Genomic DNA, 22,295 nt, shown 5'->3' with positions numbered 1-22,295 from the left:
AATTGCTGATTTTAAGATTGGACAATATTGGACCTTGGTGTTGTGCTTTGGGTTGAATGTTTCACTCATTGACCGGCACTAAACAGAGTAGAGGAAGACACCCCTTCAATTTTTAAAAATAAGATTGCACATGTGGTTGTTTTGGGCACAATCAAAAATAATGAAAACACATAAGTGAAGACCTTTGAATACGGACCAATTGAATGCTTACAAGTGTCTTCCTGTACGCTAGTAACATCACATAAAAATCTAAAAAATAAAAATGACAGAAATTCCTGACAAATATGAACTTTTTTTAAACAAGGATTCAGACTGTTAGAACTAAGAATCCCCCACCCCCTATCCTTAGAGACAAAGCTTGGTAGAAATTAGACCATTTAAAGAGCACAGAGTTGTATGAGTGAGATTTGCCTGTGTGGTGAGTACCATCTTCTAGCACTATGGTTTGGAATGGTATTAAGGTACCTCTTGGTTGCAGTATGGATAATTTGCCTGATTTTGAAAATTAGAGGTGTTTCGAAGATGTAAAAAAACTACTAGTTCATACAGTAGTCAGTGAACTAGGAGTTGCTGCATGCCCAATAGTTTGCAGTCTTAAGGCTTTGAGGTTGTCCTTTTGTTTATATGGTTTACGGTAACAGACATATCAGCAGTTGGATCCCCTTAAATCTTGGGTGCTCCTCTACTACCCACATGACGGTAACGGGCTATAACAGAACTGTACAGAAATGAAAAGCATGTTTTTGGATATTTAGCTGTAGTCTTTGGAAGTTTTCCTCATTGGGTTATCATTGGGATGGCCTGGGTGCCAGTCTATTTCTGCTCTCTTGCCAATTCCTTACGGCTTGAAAATGACAGCAATGGAGTTGTCAAGTAACAAGAGCACAAACAGATTTGGGACTGGAGTGAAGTTGGACCAGAAGTAGTGGTTGGTGAATGTGAGGGTATTTATACACTGCCAGTAAAGTCTAGGAATAAGAACATTAAGTATTGGACTGTTATGTCAAGAGAAACCAGGAAGGAACTATTCATATGAGCCGATAAATTCCAATCCAGCTCTAGTCACCGCTGGCTCTGTTCAGAAGTAGTGCACTAGTATCTAGGGAATATGCTGTTATTTCAGACACCTCAATTTGGTTTTCTGTGCAGATATACTTCCCCTAAAATACGTTATGACATCAATGTCCCATCCTTCTTAATCCCGTTCTAGTGTGATGTCATCCAGTCCTTACACTAGCGTCACTCCAACCCCACTGACCAGTTAGAACACAGGGCTCTTATGACAATGTACATTATGTATTCCGACATGTAAACAGAATGGCCTTCTGCATGCATGGAATCCACGCCTGATTCACTAGTGCCTGTCAATTGACCCCCCCACACACACACAGTTAACAAAGGGCCACTGGCAACTTCTTATAATACTAAACAGACATGTAATGACAGATTATTCCTATACTGCTGCAGTTCTATACATCTATATTTCACTGCTGTCTCGCTCACTGGCAAATACATTGTGGAACGACGACATTCAATCAATGAAACCCAATAAAATTTGAAAAGAAACCCAAAGACTGTTTCTTTTCTTGTATCAGTGCAATGTAAGATGTTTTTATTTGCGATGAGCCGTGAAAAGCATGTTAGATTCATTTTGGTCACCCACAGAAGCACCAAGACAATGCTAACGGCTTGATATCTTAAGACAGGCATGTCAAATACACATGGTAAAGGCTTAAAAATGTTAAACCACAGAATCGTTTAATGAAGGTGCAGCACAATGTTGAGAACATTTTAAGCATGACATAGAAACCGTTATTGTTATAACCGCTATAATACAGCAGAACACATGCATAATGTCAAAGATTAGGTAGGCTTAACCAATCAGTGAAAGGCATGTAAAAAAAAAAAGGTTAATTTTACGGACTATTCAAGTTAGGTAATGGCGTGTGTATAGGGTCAACCAATGCAAAACGTACCTATGTCCACATATGGGTATTTTTTTTCTTTCTCCATAGTTGAGAAAAGGATGGTCAGTATTGTTATTTGGCTTAAAGGCCACAAGAGGGCCCTATGAGTTGAACATTACCAGTGACTACCATTACCATCTTGTTAGGCCTTGGAGAGTAAAAACCAAGGGAGCGACTTCGGTTTTAGAAGTGTGGGTGGGGGCGGGCGGACGGACGGACGGATGACATTTTACAGTACCAGTCAAAAGTTTGGACAACAACTCATTCAAGGGTTTTTCTTTATTTGAACTATTCTCTACAGAAGAATAGTGAAGACATCAAAACTATGAATTAACACATGGAATCATGTAGTAACCAAAAAGGTGTTATCAAAATATATTTTAAATTCTTCAAAGTAGCCACCCTTTGTCTTTGACAGCTTTGTACACTCTTGGCATTCTCTCAACCAGCTTCACTTGTAATGCTTTTCCAACAGTCTTGAAGGAGTTCCCACATATGCTGAGCTCTTGTTGGCTGCTTTTCCTTCACTCTGCGGTCCAACTCATCCCAAACGATCTCAATTGGGTTGAGGTCGGGTGATTGTGGAGGACAGGTCATCTGATGCAGCACTCTCCTTGGTCAAATAGACATTACACAGCCTGGAGGTGTGTTGGGTCATTGTCTTGAAAAACTTATGATAGTCCCACTAAGCACAAACCAGATGGGATGGCGTATTGCTGCACAATGCTGTGGTAGCCATGCTGGTTAAGTGTGCCTTGCATTCTAAATAAATCGTTTCATCAGCAAAGCACCATCACACCTCCTCCTCCATGCTTCACGATGGGAACCACACATGCAGAGATCATCCGTTCACCTACTCTGCGTCTCATAAAGACAAGGCGGTTGGAACCAAAATCTCAAATTTGGACTCATCAAGACCAAAGGACAGATTTCCACTGGTCTAATGTCCATTGCTCATGTTTCTTTGTCCAAGCAAGTCTTTTCTTCTTATTGATGTCCTTTAGTAGTGGTTAATTTGCAGCAATTTGACCACGAAGGCCTGATTCACATCTCCTCTGAACAGTTGATGTTGAGATGTGTCTGTTACTTAAACTCTGAAGCATTTATTTGGGCTGCAATTTCTGAGGCTGGTAACTCTAATAAACGTATTCTCTGCAACAGAGGTAACTCTGGGTCTTCCTTTCCTGTGGCTGTCCTCATAAGAGCCAGTTTAATCATAGCGCTGATGGTTTTTGTGACTGCACTTGAAGAAACTTTCAAAGTTCTTGACTGGCCTTCATGTCTTAAAGTAATGATGGATTGTCATTTCACCAAATAGTGCTATCTTCTGTATATCACCCCTACCTTGTCACAACAACAGTCTCAAACGCATTAAGGAAAAAAAAGTCCAGAAATGAACTTTTTACGAGGCACACCTGTTTAAATGAAATGCATTCTAGGTGACTAACTCATGAAGCTGGCTGAGAGAATGCCTTGACAGATTTGCACACTCTTGGCAAAGGATTGCTACTTTGAAGAATCTCAAATCTATTTAGATTTTATCACTTTTGTGGTTACTACATGATTCCATATGTGTTAATTCATAGTTTGTCTTCACTATTATTCTACAATGTAGAAAATAGTACAAGTAAAGACAAACCTTTGAATGAGTAGGTGTGTCCAAACTTTTGACTGGATAGCAAAATGTATATCTCCAGTACCAGTCGGATAAACACTCCAAACAGCCTACCCGACCGCTCAGAGGCGTCCGCATGGTCCTAAAGCACACTGGTTGTCTCATTTTGTATCACATTCAAACGATAAACCTGGGGGGGGCAAAAATGTCTATCCCAAGTGAAAGTTCCACCCCTGGTAAAAACACCAGTAGAAATGCACAATCTAATACAAAAGCACCACTGGGTAAAAGGTTCAAACACAAAACAAAAGGATTTGGCATCAGCAGAGTAGAAGTAAATCACGTGGGGGAAAACAAACAAACATGGTTGCATTTACACAGGCAGTCTAAATCTGTTCCACTGATTCATCAGATCAGATTTGTCAACTGAGCAAAAGATCAGATTTGTGCTGCCTGTGTAAACACAGCCTATGACCAATAACAGTGTGGATAAGCAACAAATACCCATTGAATAGAAAGGCAAAGAGGATGTTTTTTAAGAGTGCACAGACTTTGAATGGAACATGTTGATAGGAACACATGACAGGGTACATTACAAGGGACGGACAGGAATAGGGGACACATATTACAAGGTACCAGTTATGGCACAGCTAGATAAGGTTAAGTAGTACATACAGAGCTCTTATTTAGGTTATGTCCCAAATGCCACCCTACATAGTGCACAGCTTTTGATCAGGCTAAATAGGGTACCATTTGGGACGTATCCTTAATGATCCACTTGATATAACATGCTTACTCGAATGTGTTTAAAAAAAAAGTGCACTTGATGTTTCAAATTTCTACACGTCGTCTATGAATTCAACATATTTCTAATATTGGAAACTGTATCATACCTTAGGTAGGTAGAAATGTTAGTTCAATCTATTCATATGTTCCATGTTAAAATACACACCAAATACTATGGTGCTTTTTTCTCAACAATTTCATTACCTCATTTCTTTTCCCTTATTTAAAAAAAAAAAAAAGAATGAAACTTTGTTAAAAACGTGTACCTCGTTTCTCAAGTTAAACTCTTTCTAGTTCTTTATGATAAAAACACGAAGTGAAAAAGTGATTCAGGAATACGAAGACGAACAAACAAGTGGTTACGTGTGTGTGTTCAGTTCTGTGTTGGGGACTGCATTCAGTTCTGTGTTGGGGACTGCATTCAGTGCTGTTTTCAGTTCTGTGTTGGACTGCATTCAGGTGTGTGTTCAGTTCTGTGTTGGGGACTGCATTCAGTTCTGTGTTGGGGACTGCATTCAGTTCTGTGTTGGGGACTGCATTCAGTTCTGTGTTGGGGACTGCATTCAGTTCTGTGTTGGGGACTGCATTCAGTTCTGTGTTGGGGACTGCATTCAGTTCTGTGTTGGGGACTGCATTCAGTTCTGTGTTGGGGACTGCATTCAGTGTGTGTGTGTGTGTGTGTCTGTGTTCAGTTCTGTGTTGGGGACTGCCTTCAGGTGTGTGTGTGTTCAGTTCTGTGTTGGGGACTGCATGCAGGTGTGTGTGTGTGTTCAGTTCTGTGTTGGGGACTGCATTCAGGTGTGTGTGTGTGTGTCTGTGTTCAGGTGTGTGTGTGTGTGTGTGTGTTCAGTTATGTGTTGGGGACTGCATGCAGGTGTGTGTGTGTGTTCAGTTCTGTGTTGGGGACTGCATTCAGGTGTGTGTGTGTGTGTCTGTGTGTGTGTTCAGTTCTGTGTTGGGAACTGCATTCAGGTGTGTGTGTGTGTGTGTCTGTGTTCAGTTCTGTGTTGGGGACTGCATTCAGGTGTGTGTGTGTGTGTGTCTGTGTTCAGGTGTGTGTGTGTGTTCAGTTCTGTGTTGGGGACTGCATTCAGGTGTGTGTGTGTGTGTGTCTGTGTTCAGGTGTGTGTGTGTGTTAGACAATAGTATGTGTGTACTGTATTAAACAATGGTGTGTAGGGGCGTGCCCCCGCTGTGTGAGGGTGATGATGTGTGTTCTGATGAAGACGAGAGAGAACCGCGTGATGAAGATGCTTCCCTCTCCAACTCGTCTACCTTCCTCTGTAACTCTGCTCTCAGGAACAACAGCTCCTTCAGGTTCTGGTGCACCGGCATCTGATGAGAGAGATGCAGAGTTAGAAACATAGACGCACACGTGCAGAACAAGCCGTAAAGCAACACACAGTCAGGTCTGTCTTCCTTCACAACCCCTACCTGCGGCCTCATACGGGGGTTCCATCGTACGTAGTAGCCAGTCCACAGCTCCAGGTGTCTGACGCTAGCTAGAGGGTACAAGACCTGGTGCTCATAGTCCACATAGAACGGGTTGGTGAAGTCCTCTGGTTGACTGTTGATATAGGACCACAGAGAGACTGTCTTTGTCTGGACTTCCTGTTGAGGAGGAGAGAAAGACAGACAGGCATGAGTTAATCAACATTCGACACATAGCTTTACAGTAAGAGACCAGATAAGAACTTAATTCATTGTGACTAGGTGACCCAACCTCCCACCCCCGTCAGCAAAGAAATGGTCCGTACCTTGGCTACTCTTTCCTGTTCGCTGTCGTAGAGGAATGTACCAAATAGACAACTATAGAGGTGGTCCAGAATGGTTATCAGGAACAACTCATTAAACTCAAACGCTGCAGGAAACTAGGAACAAATAGACAGAAAGAAAAAAGTATAATTTGTTTGTGTGTAGCAGGGATGTGTGTACATGCATGTACTGTGTGTGTGACAGTTGATACTCACCTGTCTGTTCATCTGCCAGACACAGTCTATAAACTGGATAAAGAGAGGCGATCTCTCCGAGTTGGCATGGTTCTCATCCCCATGACCCACACGCTGAAAAACACCGGTTATTACACAAAGAGCCCCTCACACACCTGTATAAAAACCCGCAGGAAACCATATAAAAACACACAATCCTCACCGCAGCAAACTTGTGTCCGAAGCTGATCCACTCCTTCTCCAACAGCACCTGAGGAGACACAGCTCTTATACTTTACAGAACTGACCACAGAAACCTCCCTCACCAACAAGGCACTGCGATCTTGAAATCTTTCTTCTTGTAATAATGAATCAAAAGTAGCTGAAGTGAAAATGTTGTCAGCTAGGCTCTGAGCAGTATTAGCTAGCTGACAAACTAGAAACTAGCCAACACATTGTTTAGACAGTTGATTTTGGGTGCTAGATTGACAAACTAAAATAATTTGAAAGCGGTTTATTTGTGTTAAAATACAGCAGGTATGCCCTTTGGACCACCAGGCTGTTGATGTCGTTTCTGTGTTTATACTTTTCAAAATGACAAGGACAATTTTGATGTCGGACGACTATAGAATGTTCCAAGCTGCCACTGTGACAATTGTCCACAGACAGCCTTTACCCCTTCTCCCCCCCAATCCCTCAATCCCTCCTACCCACCTGGAACCCTCTCAGGGTGCGGTAGTGGCTGTCCAGCATCAGCATGGCCAGAGAGGTGAGCTGGGACGTCCGGTCCCACCCATCACTACAGTGGACCATCACAGAGGTCTTACCAGACTCCAGCTTGTCAGCTATACGCACGGCGCCCGCCAGGAGCAGCTAGGGGGACATTTAGTGACAGTAAGCCTGATCTATGAACCACCCCCTTGTGTATACATGTATGTATGTGGGTGTGTCAAATCAAATCTTATTTGTAACATGCGCAGAACACAACAGGTGTTGACCTATCCGTGAGATGCTTACTGACAAGCCCTTAACCAACAACGCAGTTCAAGAAATAGAGATAAGAAAATATCTACTAAATAAACTAAAAGTAAAACAAAACATAGTAAAATCTAAAAGTAACAAGAAAATTACATAACAATAACGAGGCTATATACAAGGGGTACCGGTGGTATGCATAGATAATAAACAGCAAATGGTGTAAATCGGGGGGGGGGGGGGTCAAAATTTGATTCATTGTTCAGCAGTCTTATGGGAAGCTGTTAAGAAGCCTTTTGGTCCTAGACTTGGCGCTTCGGTACCGCTTGCTGTGCTGTAGCAGAGAGAACAGTCTGACTTGGGTGTTTGGAGTCTGACAATGTTTTGGGCCTTCCTCTGCCACTGCCTAGTTTACATACACCTTAGTCAAATACATTTAAACTCAGTTTTTCACAATTCCTGCCATTTGATCCTAGTAAAAATGCCCTGTTTTAGGTCAGTTAGGATCACCACTTTATTTTAAGAATGTGGGCACAGGGACTATGATGGCTCACGGCTGGGTTTCCCTTTGTAGTCCCTAATAGTTTTCAAGCCCTGACATATCCAACAAGCGTCAGAGGCGGCATAGTAGGATTTAATCTCAGTCCAGTATTGACGCTTGGCCTGTTTGATGGTTCGTCTGAAGGCATAGCGGGATTTCTTATAAACTCTAGCCTTTCGCTCAGTGCGGATGTTGCCTGTAATCCATGGCTTCTGGTTGGGGTATGTACGGTCACTGTGGGGATGACGTCGTCGATGCACTTTTATTTAACTAGGCAAGTCAGTTAAGGACAAATTCTTATTTACAATGAAGGCCTAACCCGGCCAAACCCTAATGACGCTGGGCCAATTGTGAGCCTCCCTATGGGACTCCCAATCACGTTCGGTTGTGATACAGCCTGGAAACAAACCAGGGTCTGTAGTGACACCTCTAGCACTGAGATGCAGTGCCTTAGACCGATGTGCCACTTTGGAGCCCCCAAAATATATTGATGAAGCCGGTGACTGAGTGGTATACTCCTCAATGCCATTGGATGAATCCCCGAACATATTCCAGTCTGTGCTAGCAAAACAGTCCTGTAGTGTAGAATTCACGTCATCTGACCACTTCAATATTGAGCGAGTCACCACTTTAGCTTTTGCGCGTAAGCAGGAATCAGGAGGATAGAATTGTGGTCATTGCCAAATGTATGCGTCTCGGTGTGGAGTAAAGGTGGTCTGGAGTTGACATGTTGACATGCTGGTAGAAATGAGGTCAAACGGATTTAAGTTTGCCTGTATTAAAGTCCCCGGCCACTAGGAGCGCTGCTTCTGGATGAGCATTTTCTTGTTTGCTTCTGGCCCTATACAGCTTGTTGAGTGGGGTCTTAGTGCCAGCATTGGGTTGTGGTGGTAAATAGATGGCTACGAATAATATAGATGAGAACTCTCTTGGTAGATAGTGTGTATTCTACCTCCGGCAAGCAGTGGTGTAAAGTACTTTTAAGTACTACTTAAGTCATTTTTGGGGGTGTCTGTACTTTACTCTTTATATTTGACAACTTTTACTCCACTTCACTCCCAAAGAAAAGTATGTACTTTTTAACTCCATACGTGTTCCCTGACATCTAAAAGTACTCGTTACATTTAGAATGCTAAAGCAGAATTATGGCACCAATATAATGCTAATCAATATAATGCTAAAGCAGAATTAATACACCAATATAATGCTAATCAATATAATGCTAAAGCAGAATTATGGCATCAATATAATGCTAATCAATATAATGCTAAAGCAGAATTATGGCACCAATATAATGCTAATCAATATAATGCTAAAGCAGAATTATGGCACCAATATAATGCTAATCAATATAATGCTAAAGCAGAATTATGGCACCAATATAATGCTAATCAATATAATGTTAAAGCAGAATTATGGCACCAATATAATGCTAATCAATATAATGTTAAAGCAGAATTATGGCACCAATATAATGCTAATCAATATAATGCTAAAGCAGAATTATGGCACCAATATAATGCTAATCAATATAATGCTAAAGCAGAATTATGGCATCAATATAATGCTAATCAATATAATGCTAAAGCAGAATTATGGCACCAATATAATGCTAATCAATATAATGCTAAAGCAGAATTATGGCACCAATATAATGCTAATCAATATAATGCTAAAGCAGAATTATGGCACCAATATAATGCTAATCAATATAATGCTAAAGCAGAATTATGGCACCAATATAATGCTAATCAATATAATGCTAAAGCAGAATTATGGCACCAATATAATGCTAATCAATATAATGCTAAAGCAGAATTATGGCATCAATATAATGCTAATCAATATAATACTAATCAATATAATGCTAAAGCAGTATTATGGCATCAATATAATGCTAATCAATATAATGCTAAATCAGAATTATGGCATCAATATAATGCTAATCAATATAATGCTAAATCAGAATTATGGCACCAATATAATGCTAATCAATATAATGCTAACCAATATAATGCTAAAGCAGGACAGAATTATGGCACCAATATAATGCTAATCAATATAATGCTAACCAATCTAATGCTAATCAATATAATGCTCTGTCATCCATACTGCCTCATCTGGCAGACTCACGAAACACAAATACTTGTTTGTACAGGATGTCGGAGTGTGCCCGTAATTAAATATAATATGAAAATTGTGCTGTCTGGTTTGCTTAATATAAGGAATTTGATGTATAGCATGTACTTTTCCCACCCCTGTACTTAAGTACATTTAAAACCAGATACTTTTACTGGGTAACTTAGTATTTTACTGGGCAACTTTCACTTGAGTCATTTTATGTTAATTGTCATCCTTGAGTATTTTTTCCACCACTGCAGGTGAGCAATACCTCGAGACTTATTTTATTAGACATCACACACCAGCAGTTATTGACAAATAGGCACACACCCCCCCACCTCGCTTTACCAGATGTAGCTGCTCTGTCCTGCCGAAACACGGAGAAACCAGCCAGCTCTATATTATCCATGTCATCTTTCAGCCAAGTCTCGGTGAAACATAAGATATTACAGTTTTTAATGTCCCGTTGGTAGTATAGTCTTAATCGTAGATCGTCCAGTTTGTTTTCCAATGATTGCACATTGGCTCGTAATACAGAGGTTAGTGGTGGCTTACCTACTCGTCCACAAATTCTTACAAGGCACCCCGCCCTCCTCTTCCTTCTTCTCGGTCTTTTCTTCACGCTGATGATGGGGATTTGGGCCTCGTCTCGGCAAAGCAGTATGTCCTTGGTGTCGGACTCATTAATAAAAAAAATCTTCGTCCAGTTCGAGGTGAGTAATCGCTGTTCTGATGCCCAGAAGCTCTTTCCAGTCATGAGACGGTAGCAGCAACTTTATGTACAAAATTAGTTACAAACAATGTGACCCCCCCAAAAAAAAAACAGCACAGTTGGTTAAGAGCTTGTAAAATGTCAGCCATTCCCTCTGGCACCATTATCATAGTGTGTGTGCAAAACTCAGAGAAAAGACAGGGAGTCCTCCTTACCCGTATGTACTCTAGCCAGTGTGTCTGGTCGACTGCAGAGTGCCAGTGAGCCTCATCTATACTAGGGTAGACCACTTCCTTCAGTTTCCTCAGTGACTCTCTCATCACGTGGATGTTGGGGATCTCCAGGAAGTTGAGTTCTACGTTGGGATAGAAACTCTCACTCTCATAACCACCATCCTTAGCCTGGGAGAGGGGAGGGGTGGAAGGAAGAAAGGAGGGAAGGGGTGGAAGAAAGGAGGGAGGGGTAGAAAGAAGGAAGTAGGGGTGGTAGGAAGGAGGGAGGGGTAGAAGGAAGGAGGGAGGGGTAGAAGGAAGGAGGGAGGGGTAGAAGGAAGGAGGCAGGGGTAGAAGAAAGGAGGGAGGGGTAGAAGGAAGGAAGGAGGGGTGGTAGGAAGGAAGGAGGGGTGGTAGGAAGGAAGGAGGGGTGGTAGGAAGAAAGTAGGGAGGGGTATAAGGAAGGAAGGGTATAAGGAAAGGAGGGGTATAAGGAAGGAAGGAGGGGTAGAAGGAAGGAAGGGTATAAGGAAGGAAGGAGGGGTATAAGGAAGGAAGGAGGGGTAGAAGGAAGGAAGGAGGGGTAGAAGGAAGGAGGGAGGGGTAGAAGGAAGGGAAATAATTAGAGTGAAAAGGAGAAGGGGTGGAAGCAGTTTAACACAGCGATGGAGCTCCTTGATTTAACAACTACACCTTGTTGTTGTCTGCCACGCTGCTCTGTCGGGCGTCAAAGATGGTGAGTTTGTGAGACTGAGCGTTGGCATCCATGATGGTCTGGAGGTATCTCTCGTCCTCCTTACAACGCCGGTCAGAGGGGCCCACTAAAGGCTGACTGCTACGGACTATAGTGGCCTGGCTCTCCGGGTGGATCCACGATAACACCTAGGGGGGTTTAAGTACCATCCTCACTGATTTAACCTGGTAACTTTCACTGTCATTTTCCCAGAGAGAGAGATGCATACCGGTATGCGATGCCTGGCCCTAAAGGCTACCACTCCTTTGAGGTGGTCATCCTTGATGCTGGTGGGGATGACGACCAGGGCAGGGTAGGTGTCACACACCTCATAACTACTGTTCATCTTGCTGATGGTCCAACTCTCGTTGGGGAGACCCTGGGAGGGGACAGGAACAGGAACACTGCTCAATGTACTGAAGAACAGTTCATATAAGCTAGTCTTACATGAAACATTTCAAAGACTTCAAGAATCAATGCACATTAACCTCAAAGGATTGTGGGAGTGTGGATGAATCAGAGTAAGGCTTTCTACACACCTGCTGAACTACCCCAATATCCAGAACTAGTGGGAGATGAGTGAGTAGGAGTGATTAAATGCATCTAGACACATGCTAATCTCACTGATATAAACCTTTCGGTCTTGAGTGAAATTACAACTTCGCCTTATCTAAGTGAACATGTCTATTAGCTAATATTCACTACATATTCACAATCTAAAGTACAAACTTCCATGGTTACCTGTCTCTTGTACTCTGCCATGGGGTCATACACCTTCCACCCATCCACAGGAAACTCCTCCTTATACAGGAAGGCAAACAGGGGCTGCAATGGGGTAGGCCAGGGAGAGTGAGTGGCAGGTCTTTCAACGAATCAATCAGCAAGGATTCTAAGACTCCACCCCATGTTATGATCCCCCTCGAGTGATAGTTTTCCGAACAAACCAATATATAAATTCTAATTAAGAGCCTGCCCCATTTTGAGTGACACATCCCTGCACCTATTAGGCTGCTGGGATCTTTCACTCCCACCCCATTCTGGTTGAGTGACATCTCTGCACCTATCAGGCTGCTAGGAGAGTGATAGGTCTCACCAGGTCGTTTGACAGGGGGAAGGCGTGTTTGGCCAGAATCTCTACTATCTCTGGTTGGCTGGCATCCTCCTTATAGGCAAACCTGGGACTACGCATGTCCTGATGGAGAGGGAGAGAGAGAGATGTTTCATTACAAATTGATAACTGACAGGACAATTTGCACAACCCAAACATAAAACTTGATGTATACTGATGCTATAGATGATCTATTTGAGTGCAATCTAACGTTCACCTTACAGACTATCTCCATGCCCCTTGTGTTCTCTCCATGACTCTGAACAATGATGGTCTCCAGGCGGCTGATCGCTCCCAGGTTCACATCCAGGATGAACGGAGTATCCTGAGAACGGGAATCAGATAGGAATGGGACGGGGATTAGACGGAAATGGGACAGGGATTATATGGAAATGGGACAGGGATTATATGGAAATGGGACAGGGATTATATGGAAATGGGACAGGGATTATATGGAAATGGGACAGGGATTATATGGAAATGGGACAGGAATTAGACGGGAATGGGACAGGGATTAGATGGGAATGGGACAGGGATTAGACGGGAATGGGACAGGGATTATATGGAAATGGGACAGGGATTAGACGGGAATGGGACCGGGATTATATGGAAATGGGACAGGGATTATATGGAAATGGGACTAGACGGGAATAGGATGAGGAACTTTACATATAAAAGTTTTAAATAAAGAGTTGGGTCAACAAACAATGGTCAAGCTTGAGATGTGTGTGTCTGTCTGTGTGTGTCTATGTGTGTGTGTGTGTGTCTGTGTCTGTCTGTGTGTGTGTGTGTCTATGTCTGTCTGTCTGTCTATGTGTGTGTGTCTATGTCTGTCTGTCTGTCTATGTGTGTGTGTCTATGTCTGTCTGTCTGTCTATGTGTGTGTGTCTATGTCTGTCTGTCTGTCTATGTGTGTGTGTCTATGTCTGTCTGTCTGTCTATGTGTGTGTGTCTATGTCTGTCTGTCTGTCTATGTGTGTGTCTATGTGTGTGTCTATGTCTGTCTGTGTGTGTGTGTCTATGTCTGTCTGTCTGTCTGTCTATGTGTGTGTGTCTATGTCTGTCTGTCTGTCTGTCTATGTGTGTGTGTCTATGTCTGTCTGTCTGTCTGTCTATGTGTGTGTGTCTATGTCTGTCTGTCTGTCTGTCTATGTGTGTGTGTCTATCTGTCTGTCTGTCTGTCTGTCTGTCTGTCTGTCTGTCTGTCTGTCTGTCTGTGTACTCTTACCCTCTCCAGGCTGATAAAGTATAGTTTATAGTTGGTGCTGGTGAGGGTTCCGGTCACCAAACCCGTGAAGGGACAGATGTACATCACATCCTTGGCTGAGGGAACAAACAAACACAAGACAGCGTTGAAACAGTGTTCAGTGGGAGGAAACAGACTGATGTCGCTCTTCACGGGAAACAAACTAGGAAAGTGTAAAACGTGTCAACAACTACAGCTGCTCTCGTACCAGGATGAAGAGAAAAACAGAAAAGGACAGTCTGTCGGGTAAATGTCAAATGGAGTCAAAGATCTGTCTGTCTGAGACTCTTACACTGAACTCCAGTGGATGGATAAGAGGGAGGCAGAGAGTTTATAGTTGGTGTACACTGAACAGTAGTGGATGGATTCTAGAGAGGGAGGCAAAGAGTGAAGGGACAGATGTACATCAACCTTAGCTGGATGGAACAAACAAACACAAGAGAGGAGTGGGGGGAGGGGTTGAGGGGGAGTACACTGAAAAGTAGTGGATGGATTCTAGAGAGGGAGACAGAGAGAGAGAGAGAGAGAGAGAGTACAATGAAAAGTAGTGGATGGATTCTAGAGAGGGAGACAGAGAGAGAGAGAGAGGGGGAGTAACTAAGTCAAGTGGATGGACAAAGATCTGGAGGCAGAGAGAGAGAGAGAGGGGAGTACACTGAAAAGTAGTGTATGGATTCTAGAGAGGGAGGCAGAGAGAGAGAGAGGGGGGGAGTACAATGAAAAGTAGTGGATGGATTCTAGAGAGGGAGACAGAGAGAGAGAGCGAGAGAGAGGGGGAGTACACTGAACAGTAGTGGATGGATTCTAGAGAGGGAGGCAGAGAGAGAGAGAGAGAGGGGGAGTACACTGAACAGTAGTGGATGGATTCTAGAGAGGGAGACAGAGAGAGAGAGCGAGAGAGAGGGGGAGTACACTGAACAGTAGTGGATGGATTCTAGAGAGGGAGACAGGCAGAGAGAGAGAGAGAGGGGGAGTACACTGAAAAGTAGTGGATGGATTCTAGAGAGGAGAGAGAGAGAGAGAGAGAGAGAGAGGGGAGTACAATGAAAAGTAGTGGATGGATTCTAGAGAGGGAGACAGAGAGAGAGAGAGAGGGGGGTACAATGAAAAGTAGTGGATGGATTCTAGAGAGGGAGGCAGAGAGAGAGAGAGAGGGGGAGTACAATGAAAAGTAGTGGATGGATTCTAGAGAGGAGGCAGAGAGAGAGAGAGGGGGGAGTACAATGAACAGTAGTGGATGGATTCTAGAGAGGGAGGCAGAGAGAGAGAGAGAGAGAGAGGGGGAGTACACTGAACAGTAGTGGATGGATTCTAGAGAGGAGACAGAGAGAGAGAGAGAGAGAGGGGGAGTACAACTGAAAAGTAGTGGATGGATTCTAGAGAGGGAGACAGAGAGAGAGAGAGAGAGGGGGAGTACACTGAACAGTAGTGGATGGATTCTAGAGAGGGAGGCAGAGAGAGAGAGAGGGGGTACAATGAAAAGTAGTGGATGGATTCTAGAGAGGGAGGCAGAGAGAGAGAGAGAGGGGGAGTACAATGAAAAGTAGTGGATGGATTCTAGAGAGGAGACAGAGAGAGAGAGAGAGAGAGAGGGGGAGTACAATGAAAAGTAGTGGATGGATTCTAGAGAGGGAGGCAGAGAGAGAGAGAGAGGGGGAGTACAATGAACAGTAGTGGATGGATTCTAGAGAGGAGACAGAGAGAGAGAGACAGAGAGAGAGGGGGAGTACACTGAACAGTAGTGGATGGATTCTAGAGAGGGACAGGCAGAGAGAGAGAGAGGGGGGGGGTACACTGAAAAGTAGTGGATGGATTCTAGAGAGGGAGGAGAGAGAGAGAGAGAGAGAGAGGGGGAGTACAATGAAAAGTAGTGGATGGATTCTAGAGAGGGAGGCAGAGAGAGAGAGAGAGAGAGGGGGGTACAATGAAAAGTAGTGGATGGATTCTAGAGAGGGAGGCAGAGAGAGAGAGGGGGAGTACAATGAAAAGTAGTGGATGGATTCTAGAGAGGGAGACAGAGAGAGAGAGAGAGAGGGGGAGTACACTGAAAAGTAGTGGATGGATTCTAGAGAGGGAGACAGAGGGGGAGTACACTGAACAGTAGATGGAGAGAGGCAGAGGGGAGAGGGGGTACAATGAAAAGTAGTGTATGGATTCTAGAGAGGGAGGCAGAGAGAGAGAGAGGGGGGGGAGTACAATGAAAAGTAGTGGATGGATTCTAGAGAGGGAGACAGAGAGAGAGAGAGAGATTCTAGAGAGGGAGCAGAGGGGGAGTACACTGAACAGTAGTGGATGGATTCTAGAGAGGGAGGCAGAGAGAGAGAGAGAGGGGGGAGTACACTGAAAAGTAGTGGATGGATTCTAGAGAGGGAGAGAGAGAGAGAGAGAGAGAGGGGGAGTACAATGAAAAGTAGTGGATGGATTCTACAGAGGGAGGCAGAGAGGGAGACAGAGAGAGAGAGAGGGAGAGAGAGAGAGGGGGTACAATGAAAAGTAGTGGATGGATTCTAGAGAGGGAGGCAGAGAGAGAGAGAGAGAGGGGGAGTACAATGAAAAGTAGTGGATGGATTCTAGAGAGGGAGGCAGAGAGAGAGAGAGAGAGAGGGGGAGTACAATGAAAAGTAGTGGATGGATTCTAGAGAGGGAGAGAGAGAGAGAGAGAGGGGGGGAGTACAATGAAAAGTAGTGGATGGATTCTAGAGAGGGAGACAGAGAGAGAGTAGGAGTACACTGAAAAGTAGTGGATGGATTCTAGTGAGGGAGACAGAGAGATAGAGGGGGGGAGTACACTGAAAAGTAGTGGATGGATTCTAGAGAGGGAGACAGAGAGAGAGAGGGGGGGAGTACACTGAACAGTAGTGGATGGATTCTAGAGAGGGAGGAGAGAGAGAGAGAGAGAGAGAGAGAGAGAGAACAGAGAGATGGAGAGAGAGAGAGAGAGAGAGAGAGGGGGAGTACAATGAAAAGTAGTGGATGGATTCTAGAGAGGGAGACAGAGAGAGAGAGAGAGAGAGAGAGAGAGAGAGAGAGAGGAGGAGTACACTGAACAGTAGTGGATGGATTCTAGAGAGGGAGGCAGAGAGAGAGGGGGAGTACACTGAACAGTAGTGGATGGATTCTAGAGAGGGAGGCAGAGAGAGAGGGGGAGTACACTGAACAGTAGTGGATGGATTCTAGAGAGGGAGGCAGAGAGAGAGAGAGGGGGAGTACACTGAACAGTAGTGGATGGATTCTAGAGAGGGAGACAGAGAGAGAGAGAGAGAGAGAGAGGGGAGTACAATGAAAAGTAGTGGATGGATTCTAGAGGGAGACAGAGAGAGAGAGAGAGAGAGAGAGAGAGAGAGAGAGAGAGGGGGAGTACACTGAACAGTAGTGGATGGATTCTAGAGAGGGAGGCAGAGAGAGAGGGGGGGGAGTACACTGAAAAGTAGTGGATGGATTCTAGAGAGGAGACAGAGAGAGAGGGGGAGCACGCTGAAAAGTAGTGGATGGATTCTAGAGAGGGAGACAGAGAGAGGGGAGCACGCTGAAAAGTAGTGGATGGATTCTAGAGAGGGAGACAGAGAGAGAGAGAGAGAGAGATAGGGGGAAGTACACTGAAAAGTAGTGGATGGATTCTAGAGAGAGAGAGAGGGGAGGGAGGGGGGAGTACACTGAAAAGTAGTGGATGGATTCTAGAGAGGGAGACAGAGAGAGAAAGAGGGGAGGGGGAGTACACTGAAAAGTAGTGGATGGATTCTAGAGAGGGGAGAGGAGGGGGAGTACACTGAAAAGTAGTGGATGGATTCTAGAGAGGAGACAGAGAGAGAGAGATAGGGAGGGGGAGTAGGGGGGGACACTGAAAAGTAGTGGATGGATTCTAGAGAGGGAGACAGAGAGAGAGAGAGAGGGGGGGAGTACGCTGAAAAGTAGTGGATGGATTCTAGAGAGGGAGACAGAGAGAGAGTAGGAGTACACTGAAAAGTAGTGGATGGATTCTAGTGAGGGAGACAGAGATAGAGGGGGGGGGGGGGGGAGTACACTGAAAACAGAGACCGTAGTGCTACTAACCCACAGCCTTGATGGTCTCTCCCGGTACCAGTGGAACCTCATCCGTCTGGACTTGCTTTGTTCCGTCTCTTGGAGGCTAGAACATAGAACCACAGTAAGGAACAGATCTAGAACTTTTTAAACAGAACATCGGGTCCTAAGCAGAACCATTTCTCACTGTCACAGACCTACAGCTAAGAGGTGAACGCCAAAGAGAGGGGTAGACACTGGGAGACGAAGGGGGTAAGTGGAAGAGAGGGATCAAAGCGATGGGGAAAGGAAATGGAGAGATTGACAGAGCTATAGACAAGGGAGAAGGAACATGTGGCTCAAGCGCGAATCGTGGGTTTGATTCCTGCTCTGGCCACCCATACGTAAAATGTTTGTCTCTCTAGATAAAATCGTCTGCTAATTAGCATATATCATAAGGGGCAGGAGAGAGGGATGGAAGAGAGAGACTTGCCAAAGCATTATCAGGAAGCTCAGAGTCACTGTTGCCCTGGTAAATATGTCCCCCTTCCATAGAGTCCTTAACCAGGGAGAGGCATGGTAACCGTGGAAGCAGAGGCATGGTAACCGTGGAAGCAGAGGGCAATAGGAAGAGTTACTTCTGTTACAGTTGCAAGTTATCTTGAGTGTGAAGGAGGAAAGAGAACAAGAGAATAAGGAGAGAGAATTCGAGCGCGAGAGAGGGAGAACGAGAGAGAGAGAGAGAGAGAGAATGCAGAAAAGGCAGAAGAGTTGATGAAAGGGTCTTTGAGGCCCAAAAGGTCATGTCTCCTCTACAGAGACAGGATATGAGGCGTGTGTGGGCGACGGAACTTTGTAGAAAAATTGGAATAGTTAGAATCAGTGGAGTTCTAACAGGAAGTGAAGAAGGGAAAGCAGAAGGGAGCGAAGCTACACAACGTCGCAGACAGGCTACAGTAACACCATGAAGTCTGTAGACCAGAGTATCTGGAGAGTCAAAACAGCAGCTCCTACAAACTACAAAACACAAAGAATTAGCTGAAAGCTTGAGACAGCCATAGAAGAGTAGGTCATCACATAGGAAAAACAGCTCTGTATTCCACACGCTCCTTGACAGGTTGTCAAGTAGTAAGATAAACCCATTTTAATATTAATGAACTTTGGCGGGTGGAAGCAGTAACAGTCTTTAAATCTCACACTCAGAACAGACCGCTTGGACACCTGTGGGTTACAGACAACACACGCACACACACACACACACACACACACACACACACACACACGCCTAGTGGACTCTAACATCACCAGGAGGCAACGCTGCAACAGGTGGTGAGAGAAGCACTGCCAGTGAATACAAATCTATAAACCTCTAAACCTCTGTAAAACAATGCTTTAGACCAGGGTTTCCTAAACTTGGTCCATTTGTGTTTTTGCCCCAGCACTACACAGCTGATTCAAATAACCGACTCATCATCAAGCTTTGATCATTTGAATCAGCTGTGTAGTGCACGGGTAAAAAAAACAAAATGTGCTCCCAGTCGGGGCCCTGGACAGAGTTGGGGAAACCCTGCTGTAGACTGGACTGGAAGCAAAAGACTGAGTCAGTTGACGTAGAGGAAGAATGACGGGCATGACCGAGTCAGTTGACGTAGAAGAAGAATGACGGGCATGACTGAGTCAGTTGACGTAGAAGAAGAATGACGGGCATGACTGAGTCAGTTGACGTAGAAGAAGAATGACGGGCATGACCGAGTCAGTTGACATAGAAGAAGAATGACGGGCATGACCGAGTCAGTTGACGTAGAAGAAGAATGACGGGCATGACTGAGTCAGTTGACGTAGAAGAAGAATGACGGGCATGACTGAGTCAGTTGATGGAGAAGAAGAATGACGGGCATGACTGAGTCAGTTGACGTAGACTACGACACAAATCCCGCTCTACACAGCTACTTGAAGTGTATAAGCACACACAGACACTGATGCAGCTGTGGTTAATTAACCTCACCCTTGGGAGATCTGTCCTCCTCCAAACCTGTCAGTCAGAAAACTGAACTGTGTGATGACTGTGTCTAAACCTGTTATTGTATGCCTGTGTGTGTGTGTGTGTGTGTCCCACCTTGCAGTCTCCGGATGCAGTGTCAGCGGGTACAGATGATATCTGGCAGGAGATGGTGGCTGCTATCAGCTGCTTACACCATTCTACATGAGAACCTGTAGGACTGGAGGAGGGAGGAGGAGCCGGGAGAGGGAGGAGGGAGACGAGGGAGGGAGGTGGGAGACGAGGGAGGGAGGTGGGAGACGAGGGAGGGAGACAGGGGATATACAGAAAGTGAGAAGGAGGAAGAGAGACATGAGGGAGAGGGGAATAGAGTGCAGAAGAGAGGGATGAGGGTACACATATGATGACAGAGAGACAGACAGGGAGGGAGAGGGGGACAGAGGGATCAAGGGAGAGAGAGACCCAACCAAATCAAGAGAAAACTAAAAGATAATAATTACTTGACACATTGGAAAGAATTAACAAAAAAACAGAGCAAACTAAAATGCTATTTGGCCCTAAACAGAGAGTACACAGTGGCAGAATAACCACCGACTGACCCAAAATGAAGGAAATCTTTGACCATGCACAGACTCAGTGAGCATAGCCTTGCTATTGAGAAAGGCTGCCGTAGGCAGACATGGCTCTCAAGAGAAGACAGGCTATGTGCTCACTGCCCACAAAACGAGGTGGAAACTGAGCTGCACTTCCTAACCTCCTGCCAAATGTATGACCATATTAGAGACCATATTTCCCTCATTTACACAGATCCAGAAAGAATTTGAAAACAAATCCAATTTTGATAAACTCCCATATCTACTGGGTGAAATACCACAGTGTGCCATCACAACAGCAAGATTTGTAACCTGTTGCCACAAGAAAAGGGTAACCAGTGAATAACACCATTGTAAACAACCCAAATGTATTTATGTTCCCTTTTGTAGTTTAACTATTTGCACATTGTTAGAACACTGGTTTATAGACATATGACATTTGAAATGTCTTTATTATTTTGGAACTTTTGTCTGTTTACTTTTAAATGAATTATTATTTCAATTGTGTTTATTATCTAGTTTACTTGCTTTGGCAATGTCAACAAACATATGTTCCCCATGCCAGTAAAGCCCCTAACGATAGCGATATACATGTTTAGTGTCAACTGTAAATCCTTAGCCTATGGGAGAGATAGACAGTCAGACGCAGTAGTTGCGTCACAATAAGTAAGTCTGTGTGCAACATTCTGGGCTGAAACAGGTCGCGGTTAGGCAGAGTCCAGCTGGCAAAGACTCGGCTGTATAACCGAGGCGTGTTCGCTTGGCACGGATCCCTGCGTCCATCTGGAGGCGCTGAAATACACGAGACACAGTCGGCGACTAGAGATTCATGTACTGCTTTGTTTCACGGGACAATAATCGAATGCATGTTGCAGAGCAGTGCAGCACTTTGAAAAGCAAACATTTACAACGGTCGCGTTCTCGTTGAAAATTACACTAACAACATATGTCAAACAAGTCCCCTAAAAGCATGCAGACTACATCGCCCATCAGAAAAAGCACAAATAGCACAACATTGTAACGGTTTTGTAACAACATATGGTAAACAATTGTATAGGCTGCAGCCTACGAAAGAGACATTCGCTCTTCTATGCGCGACACTGCCCAGTGTAAATGAGCCTAACATTGTAACAGCTGTGTACCGATATCAAAATAACCTATCACCTGTCCAATGTCTCCACGCTATCCTGTTTCGAACCCGAGGTGGCCAATGTCCGAGGCTTGTTTCGATTCGGTACTCCCGGCTGCGCCGTGCTATCTCCACCGGCGACTCCTCCAAACAACTGCTTTTCCATTTTCCAGCTCCACTCCACCCGGTTTCCTTCTCGTTAGATGATGGATCAAATCTAAATCCTTTCCGATTGTCAACAGATCTGGGTTGCAGGCGACGTGTTTAAGAATGTGTTAGCTCCCGTTAGCTATTAGCTCACAGCACGAGACAGAATACGGTTGTTCGCTAACTGCCAAGTCTGATTGTGTTATTAACTGATAAATTAGGCGTGTGTGTGTTTATTTACTAGCAGAAGCCGAGCGCATGAACACCACCCCGCACGCGAACCACTGAGATTACCCAAAATGCATTTCTGGAGCGAGAAGCTCACATCCTCATCAACCAGTTTCAGCATCAAAAACCATTAGATTGAGGATGTGTGAACTGTTTAATGCCCACTTCCCATAAAATAGGTCTGGTTATTACATTGTTAGTGCGCCTGCAAATGTAGGTCACACGAAGTACGTGTAACTGCCCAAATAAAGGAAAC

General features: G+C 44.5%; 1 protein-coding gene across 1 annotated transcript; it reads right to left on the bottom strand.

The window, feature by feature from the left end:
• Positions 1–1,737: 1,737 nt before the first annotated feature.
• LOC115118453 (myotubularin-related protein 1-like) lies at positions 1,738–22,109 on the bottom strand. Its single transcript, XM_065025288.1, has 16 exons — positions 21,700–22,109; positions 20,060–20,162; positions 17,995–18,070; positions 13,927–14,021; positions 12,916–13,023; positions 12,684–12,782; positions 12,332–12,415; positions 11,820–11,969; positions 11,551–11,739; positions 10,861–11,046; positions 7,011–7,169; positions 6,520–6,567; positions 6,339–6,431; positions 6,126–6,239; positions 5,803–5,979; positions 1,738–5,703 (listed from the first exon to the last, which is right to left on the bottom strand). Exons 1-16 carry the CDS (start codon positions 21,828–21,830, stop codon positions 5,530–5,532), a joined length of 1,986 nt encoding a protein of 661 aa, XP_064881360.1. The 5' UTR covers positions 21,831–22,109; the 3' UTR covers positions 1,738–5,529.
• Between the last annotated feature and the right edge of the window lie 186 nt (positions 22,110–22,295).

This window comes from Oncorhynchus nerka, linkage group LG12, assembly GCF_034236695.1.
Source record: "Oncorhynchus nerka isolate Pitt River linkage group LG12, Oner_Uvic_2.0, whole genome shotgun sequence".
In the NCBI taxonomy this organism is placed as follows: Eukaryota; Metazoa; Chordata; class Actinopteri; order Salmoniformes; family Salmonidae; genus Oncorhynchus; species Oncorhynchus nerka.
This window is presented reverse-complemented; position numbering and strand designations above follow the sequence as displayed.